This window comes from Larimichthys crocea, chromosome XXII, assembly GCF_000972845.2.
Source record: "Larimichthys crocea isolate SSNF chromosome XXII, L_crocea_2.0, whole genome shotgun sequence".
In the NCBI taxonomy this organism is placed as follows: Eukaryota; Metazoa; Chordata; class Actinopteri; family Sciaenidae; genus Larimichthys; species Larimichthys crocea.
In genome coordinates this window covers 13,852,534-13,868,787 of record NC_040032.1, presented here as the reverse complement: position 1 = coordinate 13,868,787, position 16,254 = coordinate 13,852,534, and the positions used below count along the sequence as shown (strand labels likewise).

General features: G+C 43.3%; 1 protein-coding gene across 2 annotated transcripts in view; it reads right to left on the bottom strand.

Moving 5' to 3' along the window:
• Nucleotides 1-16,254, bottom strand: part of srrm3 (serine/arginine repetitive matrix 3) — a 71,736-nt gene that overhangs the window by 33,921 nt on the left and 21,561 nt on the right. For both annotated transcript variants that reach the window (XR_003461453.1, XM_027273439.1), the window contains exon 2: nt 2,060-2,406. Coding sequence is in view for 1 of the 2 variants with exons in the window: in XM_027273439.1 (XP_027129240.1) it covers nt 2,060-2,394 (335 nt within the window). In the remaining variant the exon portion in view is untranslated. The remainder of the gene's footprint in view (nt 1-2,059; nt 2,407-16,254) is intronic.

Genomic DNA, 16,254 nt, shown 5'->3' with positions numbered 1-16,254 from the left:
GCATCAACATCGCGGATGAGTAATGTCGCATCTGTGACCGCCACTGACGCATATCCATGTTTGAAGGCTGGAAATGTGTGTGTGTGTGTGTTTTTTTTTATCCGTGCTATAAAATTTGTGTCATTTTATTTATGAGGGAGCTACATGGTGCATCTGTGATTCTGGGGATTACCAGGATTTGTTGCTCCCACCTGTTTAAACCACATCATTTTTATGTTTTGCCAAGTAACGCTCGCATGAATGATTCCTATTCAAAAGCCTGAATTCAAACAAACAGATTTTTTTTTTTGTTTTACCCTTGAGATGTTTCTGCCTCTTTTTTTCCTCACACAGTTTCAAAGTCCGAATTCCCGACGCAGCGTTCTTCTTGTGTTCAGTGAGGAATCCCCTCACACACATATATCCACCTTCCTTTTCACCTCCATGCTTCTCCACAGGCGCCCAAAACCAAAAATCAGGAGCCACTAGAACAGCGTCAAGGAGTTAGATGAGCGGGTTAGATGATTGTGAACATTGCCAATTATGTTAAATGGGGCTGCTGGCCAGGCAGGAAGTACCTCTGTCTTTGCCAAAACGTTCCCTGTAGGGTCCTTCACTGAATAATGAACTGTTTCTTATTCCAGGAGAGAGTTATCTTCCGGATCCTTCCAAGTCATGACATTAAATTTCATTTTTTGTTACATCTTACATCTGATGCCACGCCGTGCTGCTACATCGACAAAACATAGCTGCTCTGCACCACGGCTCCTCGTGTTTACTACAGTCCTCTGCAGAGGCTGGTGGGTTTTTTCTTTTCCAATATTGCAACGAAAATGACTTTTGGCAGGTAACAGATTTTGAATGTGATGTTTTTGGTTGCAGCTTGTGAACTCAGCACCCCTACAGGTACATACCTGTCAATGTCAAGTTCTCTACTACACAGAATGCTTTCACGGCTCGCATTCCAAATAGCTCCACGATAACTGGATTGTAAAGAAAATATAAACAACTGCTATATTCGCTGAAAGCGGTAATGCCACTTGACATCAGATGCTCGGTGCAACTGGAGTGCTTACTTGTTGAGTACATATTGGACTTAATGCAAAAACATGTTGTTATTTTCCTAATAAAACCTCTTTTTTGCATTCGTGAGATTTGAACTTCAAGAAAATCGATGGCCCCAAATGTCCATAGAAGTTCTGCTCTGATTGTGGGCATGTTTTGTTCCCTCCAAAAATTAAAAACAAATATTTCACACTCCGGAGCTTCAGGCGTCACTGTCAGCAGATGAAAACATAACAGATGTAGCAGTGTTAGCAGTCGTATTAGGGGCTTTTTTTAAACTAGAAAATATAAATACTGCTGCCAACGCATTGGCATCAACGCCAAACCGTGACGGAAATAATTTTAAAAAATAGTTTGACGTGACATTGGACGCAATAAAAAGTGGCCAGTGAATTAGAGAGGAGGTGGTCAAGAAGGCGTGAGAGTCACGAAGATGGACGAGACAGCAGGTGATGTTACAATGTTGCTGCAAAGAAAGAATTTGGACACGGACCTGCATGAAGACTGTGAATATGCCAAAAATATATATATTTTTGTTATTTTCTCCATTTTTATTGATTTTGGCATCACAAATAAGCACCAGTTTAATTCAGATGAAGGCATTTTTATTCTCTGTTTCTGCAGTTACATTATCATTCATTTGGAACAGTGTTTCTGGCCACCTGGCAGATGTAAGTCCGATATTCACTTACGTAGCTCTGTTTTTGGTCTCTACAACTCCTGAGGGAAATATCTGTCTCTTTAGCTGCTAAACGCTCCAATATGTTCAACGGCTTGTCTCTAAGTGCGTCTGTCTGCTGTTTTGTGCTGAGGAGGTGGTGCACAGTGCATTGTTAGAGCTTTTTCAGTCGAAGTAGCTGCTTTGTGTGGCTTAAACCTCCCTCTAAGAGCACTGAGAGTGAAATAAAACATTTACATTCACAAGCCAGACAACTCAACAACTCGCTGTAAAGCTCAAGACTGATAGGAGCTTCAGATTCAGACGATTAGACTCATTATACTGTGATCTACTTACCCCTGTTCCTCCATCATCTCCTGGAGCTCCATGCATTTAAGCTCCACCCTCCTCTTCCTCTCATGGTCCAGAATCTCCCTGTGTGGCTTTTTCACCAGGACTGGCTCTGCTGTTTTGGGCTGCTCCTCCTCCTCTTCCTCTTCTTCCTCCTCCTCCTCCTCCTCTTCCTCCTCCTCTGTACCTGGCTGTCCCTCCTTGGCTTTGGCTAGCAGGGCTGCAGTCTGCGTCGGCCCTACCGATCCTGCAGCTGTTCCTGCTCCTGCTCCGGGGACCACGTTCTGGGCCACGCCGTTCGCGCCATCCTTAGGGGACGGCACCCTCGCCGCATCGTACATGATTACTGAAATCTGCGGAGAAGATGGAGAGAAATAGTTAGAAAAACACTGCAGTGAATTTCACGTTAATGATTTAACATCCAATATTTCCAAGAAGCCTCATTTGGAAGGATTTAATACTGAATATAGTCAAATAAAATTATTCTTCACGGTGTAGAGCCCCTTGAAATCCCCTTTCTGGTTGCAGAATCCGTGTTTGACAACCACGCAACAAGCCACAAAGATTCAAGAGGCTCGCAAAGGTGAGGTGAGATGTTGATACCTGGGCAGGCTGCAGTGTTTCTGCCTGAGCTAAAGCACTGCACATGCACACACTTTGTATCTTGAATACATGTAGACAGCGACAGCGCTGGCAGCAACTTCTGCTGCATGAGTCAACAGTCCGGTAGTGGCTAGAGGCAGGTTTACAACGCTCTTATCTCCTCGACCGTACTGAAGCTGAAAACAAAGGTCACATACGATGCACGCGGTACGAGAGCGAAAGGCGGGAGAGAGTGGAACACAGTAAGAGAACCCACGAACGACAAAACACAAGACGAAGAATGTGGAACGTATTGGCTGGATTTTAATAGAACTTGACTGATTTGATTGTAGGACTAGATAGATAGATACTTCATTGATCCCGAAGGAAATCAATAAAGGAAAGCTCTCTTTGTTTTTGACTTGTTTGACCTTTCTGCTCCTGGCTGGTTTACTGATGAAATGATGAGCTTGTCATATTTTTTTTTTGGGGGGGGGGGGGTACAAAGTCATCTGGTACAAGTGCTGCGTGGACCGGTCTCTCCGATTAAGATGGATTGCCCTGTTGAGGCCAGTGTAGAACACGCGGGGGCCTTCGCGTGCCCACGAGCCTCGGCACTGCCCGGCACCGATCCTCTCCCCTGTACAGCTAATGGCTTCATTTTTCACAGAGGAGCCAAAACAGCCCAGCCGAGGCACTTCATCACTGTCACCCAAAGGAGGAGCGGCGACAGGATGACACTGAGGCTGGTTTGGACAAACCCTCGTGCCTCGTCCCCCTCAACTTATTGCATCTAAAACTGTCTTGAGTGGGCGAGCAGCTTGTGCAATGTAGTCAGGCGGTTCTCTCTCTATCGGAGCTGGTTCTGGAAGTCTTTGACTAGTTAATGGGGATGTGCTTGTTTTTTGAAGTGCCGCGTGCTGGTAAACGAGCCGTGGATCTGCGCGTAGCGACACGGCTCTCGGCTGACAGAACAGGTGGCAGGACAGCAGGAGGCATCATCGCCGAATCTATTATACAGTAAATCAGCACTTGATATTCCATGACAGCAATCTCTCATCTGCAAACGCACGTCACAAAACAACTCTATAGAAGATTCAAAGGAGGAAAAAGCTCTCCCGGGTCCTTTTAAAATGACATTCAGGTAGACAAGAGAGAACATAAAGGAGCTCTCTGTGAGATGGGAAAGAAGACATGATGCTGTTTTCTTCTAATTGAGTGTCAGAACAGAAACAGTGGGTCGCTCTTCCTGTTTCCCCGTTAGTTTTAATTAGAGCAGGTGTTCAGTGGCTGTGAAAAGCTTGAATTGGAATTGGACCCCGCTCAGGTCTGGATCTTTTTTAGCCAGAGGGCGAGCACCGTCTCTAATCCAATTTGTATTGGACATCACACGCATGCACCCGGACCAAACCAAACCAAAGAAGGCTTGTTTGAAATTCAGCAGTAATGAGCTTAGAAACTAATAAAATGAAGATATCATCTGAAAATCTGCAGGAATCCACAGACCCTCCCATCTCAAATGAAAATCTCCACATCGGGCCAGATGTGGGAGTCAAACAAGCTGCGGGTGGGAAAGGGGGGCTGACTGAGCTCCAGTCTGTGTGCTAAGCCGCGCTGTAAATATGGAGCCATCTCATTATACTAATGCATCATTCCACAGCCATTCATTTTATTCCCTGGAGGAGGAGGAGGAGCGAAAAAAGAGAGAGAGTGAGAAAAAAAATCTGTTCTCTTTCAAGTTAAGACAACTAAATCATTTAATTGCGTAACAAAAGAAAACCAGAGGAGAAAGGCAGGGGTTGTCAGTGATCTGATAAGGCGGCGGAGCACGCAGTTAATTGTGTGCGAGTCCTCTACAGGGACTTGAAGGTTATCTGGAGCTCGCTGTATTAATGGTGGCACCCAACCTATTCGGCTGTTATTGCGAGGGCGTGTGTGAGACTGTCACATCCCGACGAATACTGTCTGTAATTAGTCATTATGCTAAGTTAAGTTGTTTAGCCTCGCACGCTCAGTGTCACCATCAGTTAATTCGAATCACAAAGGGATAATGTGCACTTGAAGATTCAATATTCTATTTTGCTTGAAATAAAGAAGCCATTAGCTCGCGTCTTCCCTCCACTCGGAGGAGGAAGATGTTTCCTGCTGTCTGTTCTTAACCTTTAGCCCCGAGCTCTCCTGTGCCGTGTGTTTGATTGGATACCGCCGCTTGTAGAGACAAAAACAAACCCCTGAAATAATTGTGGACTTTTAAGGGTGCCGGCCCCTTTCTCTCTCTAGATGTCAAACAAGGGTTGCTGTAATTTCCATCCAGGCGTCGTGATCTCTCAATGACACGGTCATTACAGGTGCCCACGCGGCGCTGACTCATCTGATGTGTACAGTTGCAGCAGATGGATCCCGCACTTCAAGCTCAATTACTGAGGATAACATTCACCGTGGCCACATAGTGAAAGATTTCAGTCTCATTAAGAATCGAATATTGCATTAGGGCTAATGAGACATTAGAGAGGGAATTGCCTGCCTAGACTTGTGCCAGTGTGTAATTACAGTATTTTTTTTTTTCTCCAATGGATATTTTATCAAAATATATCATTAACAAAAAGTAAATGACATTGGCTGATACTACAGACTGTAGCCCGTGTGAGCTGCAATCTGTTGGGATATTCGATTACTTTGCCTGACTGCCTCTTTGGATGGATAGATTATCTGATACCTACATCATTAGAAGTACATTTACACAGAGTATTGACCTCAGGAGCTCCCAAATTAGGAGAAATGAAAGCAGAAAGCAGCTCAGTGGATGGACTGCTACAAATACACCCTGATTTGAATTTTTTTTTTTATTAAAAACTCAGAAATAGTTAAAAAAATATATTATTCATGCGAAAATAAAACAACAAATGCAATAAAAACATAGCTTACATAAATATTGTGACCTAAACGGAGCTTAAGCTCTTGACTGACAAGATGAGAAATGAAAGCAGACGTGACACAAGCACAAACGCCATATTTCCACGAGCATGTCAGCATGCTGATGTCGTGCTCCGTCTGAGTGCAGCCCTCGCAGAGCTGCGAGTGTTTCTCGCGGCCTTATATTTATTTGATTGCAGGCATGAAATATAATACTTCTGCGTATAAACCAATTAACAGTTGAAAGATTGCAGCTTGGCATCAACACTTTAGTACTTATAAATATCATTACAATCGTTGTCGGCTTAGATTTAGTACCGTCAATTCTTCCTTTGCTTCATAAGAGCTGGTAGAAAAATGTCCAGCTTGTTATTTATGCAGCATGTTTTCCAGATATGAGCATACGAGCAGTTTTTTTTTTTTTTTTTTACGAGGTACATCTATACAGCAGGGTGCTTTCAGTACAGAACATATGTATGACCATCTGTACTTTTAGTCTTGTTAATGTAAATACTGCAGATACAGCTCAGTACATATTACAGGAAGAGAGACAGATGGGGTTTCTGCACAGATACTTAAATCTTTGCAGATATGAATGAATATTAGGTGTAATAGGCAGCAGTTGACTACAGTCTACACTTTTTTCAGCCATTATAGATTTGCACGTCATCTAACTGTGATCAATAAGAAGGATGCAGAAATCCCTCTGCAACAATCCAGCTTCATCGCAGGCCTAATTCCTGTTCCATCTTATCCTCTGCCTCTTATTTTGATGCCTAATTGAAATCTATTGAAAGGTTAATGGGACTGACTTTGCAGCTGGAGTGGAAAAAAACACACAAAGGCAGCAGCAGGCAGCACGCTTCTATTTGTCTTGTGCCTTTCGAACGTCTTAGGGTTTGTTTAAGTGGATTTAGTTTTTTTTCCTGCCACAGTCAGAGAAATAAAGCAGAGAGGTGGAACCGGTCCTCTGAAGAAAAAAAAAAGCACTAAAAGCTGCCACTACAACCGCTCTCATAGCACGTTAGGTCGCTCTGTGTTGTGCACAAAGGCTCCGATGATTGGATCTCACTCAGAGGTGGCTGCACCTCAACCATGATTGCAGGGTAGCCGTAACAGGGAGGTCTGACCTTGACTGAGACTGGCAGAGAGAAGCTGAAAAAAACATCCTGGGTGGTTATCTTTAAAAAAAAAAAAACATTTCCCCTGCATGAAAACAAAAATAGTCAGTGTAGGTCTTCTGGATATACTTTGCTTTCACAAACCCCCCCTCTTCTCCCGCTGTCTCCTATCTCCCGCTTTCCATCACACCTTTCCTCCAAAATAATCTGCCCCTTGGCTGGAAGCTTGTGTTTTGTTTTTAGCACTTTGGCACCCAGAGGATGTGTTTAGCTCACCCAAGGTCAGCTGTCTTCATTCCAGGCACGTTGGATTGCTGCTCAGTGCCGGGAAACAAGCAGCCTCAACTTTTTTTCTTTCCCTCTCTCTCTCTCTCTTTCCCTCTCTCTCTCTTTCTCTCTCTCTCTCTCTTTTTTTTAATCGGAGCTGGATGGAAGGTGCATACAAAATGAGTCGCAGAGGTCTGAGGAATTGTAAAAAAGAAAAGAGGGAAGGAACAGTCGTGCACATTGGCCTTGTTTGGCCTTTAAACGATAGGGCCAAAAGTTCTTATGCAGATAATTTCACGTTTAATATTCACCGCTGTATTAACAGTCACAATGAGTCCATGCTGAACACTACAAGAGAAACAGACGTCAGTCGAGACGTTGGCTCTGATTTGGTAAATTCATGCTTATGTACAGCCCACCATTCAGCTGACTTTATTAAAGAGACTTGAGTTTCTGTTAAGTGCTTCACTTACTTTTCTGTTGCTGCTTTGGGAGCTACAGCACAGAGTGAAATAAGAGTGTGGCTTCAACTGTAGTCGAGAGAGATTTTTACTCTATCAGGGAGAAAGAGAGAGGGCCGGAGCAAAGGAGGGAATCGCTGCAGGAGCCCGGTTGACACCGCAAACACCTCCTCGCTCTCTGATGCAGAGCTTTGCAGGACCAGGACTTTCATGTGTGGAGCTGCTGGTAAGAGCCACTTAGTTGCATCATTTGGAACAAAGCAGATAACACAAAAAGGCAGACATCAATATACTCTGAACTAATGAGAGAGAGAGAGATACAGAGAGAGGCTGAAAAATGTTGGCCTCTGCTGGAGAGACGACCTCAGAGACAGAGTGAGACAGATATGAAGCCACTCCCTGTCCCATTTACAGAGAGAGCACTGCGAGCACTTCACAGGGAGTCAGAGATGATGTTTAGAAGGTGACATCTGGGCACACGGGTTCACCTGTGGGTTGACAATCCAGAGGAATAGTCACTCGACCTCGGAACATTTCTCACCTCGGGGATCAAACTGTGTTTGTTTTTGGTTTTTTTAATCTCTTCACCAGGCTTCACCTCTGTTAGAGTTGGTTTTTTTAATCTCTTCACCAGGCTTCACCTCTGTTAGAGGTCATAAACTCGACGTGCCACGTCGAGTTTATGAGTTTGAGCAGAGTCGATGTAGTTGTAGTGCCACATGTGCCTGTGTCTCAGGGGAGAAATGATTAGCATAGTGCTGCTTCTGATGTGATTAGTGGGGTCACTGGCGGCGGAGAGCTGGGCTCAGGTCTGGACTGTGTGCCTGAATCATTCCATGCCTGCCGGGCATACACTGCACACGACAGCACGCCTTCCGCTTTGTAAACACTAGAGTAGAATTCAAGTCATGTACGATCACTGATTCCAACTCATCTTTAATTATTGCTCCGATTACTTCTGCATGACGGCAGCGTGATCTTCGGAGGGCAGTGAAATTGTTTTATTTTTAAAAAAACGTATTGGTGAATTTTACTATTACAAAATCATGTGCAACAATTTTGCACAAAAATGTGTCACTCAAATGTTCATGACATGGACGTGAGGCGGGCTGAATGACGCCTGGTGGCTCCAACAAGCTGCCTGTAATGGCACCCACCTGTCAATCAAAGATGTTTGAACAGGTAAATTAGCTATAGAGACCAGCTATGGAGTTTTTTCTGCTGTGAAGTTGTGACATTTTAACATGGGGGCTTATGGAAACTGACCAGCCTCAAGTGGACGTTTGAGGAACTGCAGTTTTTGGCATCTCTACATTGGCTTCACTTCACAGCCACGGAGGTTGCCGCTCGAGTAATCTTTAACCAAACCGAGTCGAGTAGCACGCACGAGAAGAATAAGAAATGGACTGCATGATTTCTCCGTAGGATCTCACAATCTACCATCTCTAAATCTCCCAAACAGCCACTTGAATTACAGAATAACAACCTCTCCGTCCCTGCAGCACAGTTTATATAAAAGGCAGCAGATCTCATTAAAAAGTGCAGCACGCCTCTTCCTCTCAAAGGCCCGAGACAAAACTTAAACAAGTTACAAAAGAACAAGAAGGTCATGCTTTTCTTTGAGGTATCATTTCAGCGTAGTCCATGTTGAGTGTATTTATTGATTCAGCCTCCATCGTGTGTCCTTGCTTACTCAGCGGATACATCTTAAGTTGCATTTTCAAGTTTCATCAACTGCTTTGGCCTTTGTTCCACCACGATAAGCTTCAATGTTCTTTCAGCAGACAAAGCACTTTTTTTTTTCTTTTTCGGATACAGCCACAGAGCGAAGTGAAAATCTAGCTGCAACAAAAATACTGTATGCTGTCCCAAACTCGGTTTGTCATCTTATTGCATTTTGGGAATAAGGGCAATAAATTACACTCTCTCGCTCCTTTTTCTAAAGTGTGAGTTAATCCCAGAGGGATGAAGTGATGTTTGCAGAACTTCAGTCAAACTTCTGCATGTGGCTCATCTCACTCAGAGGGCAGTAGTAATTGAACAGTGGGATTCAAGCAAAAAAGGGAAAGTCTTCTATTCACGGACAGAGATGAGAGCAGCTCCCTCATCTGTGCCCTCTTTGCCTCCCTGTCCTCTCTTTCCCACGCTGGGAATGTCAGAGATTAGCCCGCCATCCGAACTCACCGTCCATTATGGAATGCTCGGCTTGAATTAACTCGTCGCTGTCACCGGCGAGTGCCTCTGTGCGGCTTCATCTCCCTCAGCATCCTTATTTTGATTTCACATATTTCTCTCTCTTTCTGAGCGATTATTCCCCAAGTGGTTAAACTCATAACTCCGTAAAAAAAACAAACCCATCATCTGCAATTATTCATCCGTGTACATTTATATGGAATCATAACTGACTTGTATGATAATGATCCAAACAAAGTGAGACTTCTGGCTCACAGAGGAACGGGGGGAAAAGTTTCAATATAGGTTTCTCAACGACGCGGTTCTGCTGGAGCACTCGCACAGTTCAAAGAGAAAAACTAATTTAAAAAGTTAGGAGCCAGTTCTCTGGGTGAAGAGCTGCTTAAAAAGTGGCAGAGGTTCCTCCTGAAAGAGTGTGTAAGGAGTGGTCAGGGTTACAACATGAGCTGTGAATTGCATTATAGCTCCAACGCAGAGGAATGTACACTTTATGTGAAGGAAACACTGTAAATTCATCACGGTGGGTCAGATTCAAGTAAAGAATTCTGATAATATTGGACAGAACTCCGCCTATTTAATCATGTTTTAACACTGCATGCTTTGAAGACACACTATTGATATGGATGAAATCTCTCTCTTATCCACCCGCCTGCTGTGAACGGGTGATTGAGCCAGTCAAAGAGAGAGTTGGCTGAATAGAGTCAGTGCCTGCAGCAATCTGAAGCCAATCTCCAGACTGCTGCAGCACAGAAATGAGGCCATCCTCCTTTCCACCTGCCTGCGCTGCTGCGCTTTAATTGACACAGCACTCTGGAGCGCAGAGTGATCAGCTTCCTGATACAAAGTGATGCCTGTCAGTTACCGGCAGACGCTCATTCCCTGACTGCAATCGCCCCTGGACTGCAGGAAAAAGCACCTTCACTTGTGCCGAACACGGCGCCCACTTTCATAGCACATAACAGCCACCTTCTACCAATCACGGCGAAAAAACAACAACAATCTCTCAAACTTTCAGACAATGCCCCTTTTCATTTCCCAAAGGTTTCAAACTTGTCAGGAGTTTACAGAAGAATTGTTTTGCTCCGAGCAGCCAAAGGGCTGATTCTAAATACGGGGTTTGCTGCCTACACCTTTCCAGGATTGTAATCACCAGCAGCCAGCGGCCGTCGACTGCTGTCACACATGACAGGAATCATGCAGGCTGCTCAAACCTCTGGTTAATTACACTGGGGATTCAGGCTATCTATCACTTAGCTCAGGTCAAATGAACCAAATGATTTCGTTATTAGTCCCCTAAGTTCCAACCTGAACTGCTGAAAAGAAAATATTCAGGACATTTCATGACAAAATTAGAAGTTTGGCGATCGGAAAGAACATCAGGTCATTTCTAGTTGGAGAATTATATAGTTTCGATCAGCCAAATTTAGTTCGTTCACGAATGCTACTGCCTTGTACAGTAGCCATTGTTGTAGTCAAGACCAAGACTAGAGTGTATTGAGACCAAGACAAGACTGAGACTTTGAGGGGTCGAGACCAAGCCAAGACCGAGACCAGACAGCATATAGTCAACTTTTAGGTACTAACAAATCTCTTTGGGTGTGGCCCACGCCTCCCAGCCTTCTCTGTAAGCGTATTGCAGGATTTATATACTTCATTACGAAGCTGTGGCGGGACAAACTAGACATTATTAGGTGATTCATGGGAAAAACTGGTCTTGACCAGTCTTGAAATAAAATCCTGAGTCCTCGTTATCTAAGACCAAGGCGAGAGCAAGTAAAAACGCGGGCGATTCGGAGAAGACCAAGACCATCTAAAAGTCCGATCTCGAGTGCTACAACACTATACACTATATATAACAGTCCCTCTCACACCTTTATACCTACAGAAGAGAGGCAAGGGCAGATGAAGGCCAAAAGAAACCCGGCTGAGTTTATTGGTTTGGCACTTTTACATCTAAAATGATACCAGCTGTGATGTAAAAGAACACTCAAAGCCATTTTATGTTGTATCTATTTAGATGAACGACTCGGCACTAAAATCATGGCGGTTTCTTACACTGTGTCAAAATGTACAGTATATCACTGCTGAAGTAACAGAGCTTTTAAAAACAGCGGTGAACATGAGCTGCAGCTAAAGCGAATTTACTGACACGGTAAAAATGTTCAAGGCGCTTTTGGCTTCCTGTAATACAGCGCGAGGCCTGCTGTTGTTTTCTTAATTAAAATGTTCTAAATGCTCCCATCATTCAGTTTCAAGTGACAGGCTGAATACAAAGTAACAAAGCAAGGTGACTGTGAAAATGAAGAAAGCAGATTTGCTGCTCGGTTGTGGTCTTAATGTGGTTAATATGATAAACACAGTTATTAAAATGTAACGTTCAGCCTTACCCGTTAATTTCCTGAATGTCAGGACAAGTGTTGGCAAACAACAAGAGTTTACAGTGTGGATGTATAATAAGATCTGGATACTAATTTCCTACCATTATGAGAGAGATGTCTGTAAAACTGTTGATAGGACGTCTAGAACTGCAAACAAGCTCAATTATGACTCTCTGTATTATGATTTTTTTTTAAAGATTATTTTTTTGGCCTTTTATGCCTTTATTGATAGTACAGCTGAAGATAGCCAACCGAGGCCAGCTGCAGTGAGGACTATAGCCTCCACACACGGGGCGGCCGCCTAACCCACTACGCTACCGACCGCCTGGTATTATGAATTTTTGATCCATGGAGGAACAATACTGCTCATATTCAGTGGGCTGCATAACCGGGAAGTAAATGTGGAAGTTTAAAGTTTGCATTGGCCTGGATAGGCCCATAGTCTACAGCCATGTTGTTAGCTTTGTGTGGCCTATACATGGTCTTTTCTTAGGACTGAACACAAAGTACAACTGGGAATGATGGGACAGTTTTAAAGATTTTTTTTGAGCTTTATTTTGCAGAGACAGCTTGAAGAGTGACAGAAATGTGGGGGAATGTGGGGAGAGAGAGAGATGGGGAATGACATGCGGATAAGAGCCACGCATCGGTTTTGAACCCTGGGCCGCGGCGGCAAGGACTGTTATTAAGATGTTATTAAGATGCTGAGAGGAACTTAAACATTTCTGAACCACATTTCATGGCAATCCACCCCTTAATATATCTAGAGATATTTCATCCTGACAGTGATTTTCAACTTTTTAAAGAGGACTGTTGCTTTGCCCAAAGAACAACAACTAATTTGATTGTGGCTTTAATGAGTGTTAATTAAGGCACCTTCATCAACAGTTAACATGTGTGCTTTAGGCCTAAAAGAACAATCATAGATAGAAATACAGTTTCATATTACTCCCTGTTAAAACAGAGTATATAGTCTGTAGTATATAGAGTGTTATCTGTGTTGAATTGCCACAATATGTTACCACTTAGAGACCACCAGGTTGAGAACCACTGATTCACTGAACCGCATCACTAGCACGGATACACACATGCCTGCTGGATCTCTCTAAGTCAGAGCCACAGAGGAAAGCTGCTGGTAAACTCACATCCAATCGCTTCTAAAGATTTTAAACGGAAGAGAAACATTCAGCTCCGTGTCTCTCGCCTCTCGCCTCTCGCTTCCAGTTGACAGCAGACACATCAGCTGCATTTCCTTGTAGACTAGTAAGATTGTAACGCGCGCATCTGCTGCTGGCATATAGCATATGACTCCAAATGGAGCATGGCCAACAATGTATTTCAGTCCTTATTAAATCTGGCATGTTGACTGAGATGCCACATTCTTATTTATAGCTACAGCTTTGTGTGTGCCACGTCCATGCCATAACCTCGTGCACCAACTAATTAGATGGTTTCTTGTTCCCTGTCACATGTTTACAAGATTTAATAATATCCAGTAAATAGTGTACAGTTAGATCAGAAGCAACATGCATTACCACATAATTAAATACAAAAATATCCACATTTGCAGGCTGATGTGACAAAACCAGCCGTGACAAAGTGAATAAAGGCTGAATTTTGATTATGCAAACTGCATAAATACTATTAGAAGCATGTTTGAGCCATAATTACAACATCTGAAATAACCTCAGTGCATCATGTCCGACTAAACATAGAATCATGACCGTAGATATAAATGTGCTGTTGTGTAATTTGCTAGGATTTTGTTAAATAACGCAGGAAGTCATGCCGGAAATTTTTTTTTTATGAGCCCTCAAACTATTCATATCACCCCTCCAACACATCCTGTGTATAATAAATTCACAGATGGTACTGTCCTCTTAGTCACAGGGATTATAATGGACAACAATGGACCCTCCAGTATTAAAAGTGCTCCACAGCTTGAGCTTAAAATAGTGGGAGGTGGGATAAAGAGAAAAAAAATAAATAAATGGTGGTGGATTTTAGGTTCGACAAGGTCAACCACGCGCCATTTATCAACAGGCAGTCTGTGAAGGTGTTGAGAAAGTGCTTCGCTGGCTGCCGCCACTGCCAACTGTTTAAGAGGAAAGAAAACATGTTCATCCTTGACAAAATAAGACGATCAAACAATCAGGCTGAGGAATTAAACGTAGCACTCGCCGGGTGTAACAGGGGAGTGATTAAAGGCGTGTACAATATCTGGTGACAGCGTCTCCATCTGTTTTCACTGTGTGCTCATATTTAAAGTTATAATAATAGCGTGTGCTGTTGGTGCTGCTAATTGTTTATTTCTACCCGTGTGTGTGTGTGTGTGTGTGTGTGTGTGTTTTTCTAATGCTTAGAAATTAAATTCTGTGCACCGGTTGCTATGGTAATAAAGTAATGAATGTGGAGCTGTGGAAAATCAAATGATTTTTCAAAAAGCAAGAAGCTCAAACAAAACAAAGATGAACAAAAAAAACCAAGATGGCATCTACATTAAGGAGTGAACCAGAGGGTCGGTGATGCATTAATATAACAATCTGTTCTTCAGTCATAACAAAGGATCTATCAAGCTTCAATCAACCTTCACATCAGCGTCTATGAAGGTGGATTTAATCCAGTAATTATTGAAATGCCATTCATTTCATTACAGGCACGCACAGATCCCCCACCTGCCCATCGTGTGATGGCCGATGCCGCCCGGCTCGGTGGGTGAATCAGACTTCACGAGAGGCGTGAGCTGTTGGCTTCTCCTCTTGAGTCATTCACATGCGAGGGCTCACGAGCCACACAATCAGCTGCACGCAAATCAGATGCAGTTTTTCTATCCTGACAACTTTCATGTGCGGACAGCTAAACACACAGAGAAGGAGGTGGTGTGAGGCAGGTCATGGCCTTGTTGGCTGAGGATCAGTAAACTTACTGGCACCAAAAAGCTATATTACCATCGGAGTGCTTCAGATAAAGAGAAGAGAGGCTAATGTGGGAGAATAGTGCGCTCAATGAGACAAAGACCACACATGACAGAGAAGAATGAAAAGAGAAGATCGGTCTGTCGGGCGTTCGCTGCAGAAAATGGAGCAATTTAAAAGGGGGAAAAAGGAGAAAAATAAAAATCTATCGCTCTTTGCTGAATTGTTTTGACAGCAGCAGTTTACACAATGCCTTTTTTTTCTTCTTTTTTTTTTAAATAAACCAATGACTAGAGAGCTAAAGCCAACATGTGGAGCGCTTGTGGCGCTGTCTTAATAGCTCGTTAATTAGATAACAGTGACACGAGCCAGTGAGATAGATAGAGCTACAACGGAGGCTCAGCAAGCCAAGGTAAGGCTGCGAGACATCTGGAACATCAGTGTGATGTCTCCGGTCTAACAAGCTGAACTTGCATTTCCTCTTAATTAGAAGAAAGTTGCTTCTTTTCTTTTTTTTTGGGAACAAAAGCCTGAGAGAGTCGTGAGCACACAGGAACAATGAGCTAATTAGAATGAGAGCCGTATGATTCATTAGTCAGACCTCCTTAATCAGCACATTGGACACGTGTAGCCCAAATCATTTTGTTTACCTTCCTAAAGAACCATATGTTTGCAGCTTTTTAGCTCTTTAACTACAAATTATGTCGAACTTTTCTGCTGACTACGTCCAAATGCGGTCTATCCAGGTTTGTGTTGATGTTTTTTTAATGTATTCTGGGGCCTTTTTCACCTTTATTTGACGCTGCAGCTGAAGGTAGATAGGGAAGAGCGAAGAGTTGGGAGTAGCAGAAGGCCACAGGGGTAAAGGGTCGCCCTTACCGGTGCACACTGCCATTGGTTTCTATTCATTTTAGTAACAGACACCATCACATCACCCTGATTTTAGCTTCCCTCTATTGACTCTCTGTGTGTTTTAGGATTAATTTTAAGATTTAAACTGACGTCAAGGTCTGGCCCTTAATTAAATTGCCAATAGGAGTCCGTTTGCAGCCGTAGATTCTTGTGTGGCCGGTCAAGGTTAGAGCCTAAAAACTAGAGGTGACTGCACCTTTTCCAACTTTTGGAACGAGCTGCCCGAGGAGACTTGCCATTTGGAGAAGTCATATCAAGTCAGTCTTATCATCTTTTTATCCTTTAACACCAAACCTGCCATTTTTTCCTTTTTATTCCCCCCAACCTACATATATTCACACCTCTTTTTACTGTTCTATTCTTTTATTCCAAAGCTTTTAAATGGTAAATGGACTGCACTTATATATAGCCCCTTTCTAGTCTTCTGACCACTCAAAGTGCTTTTACACTACATATCTC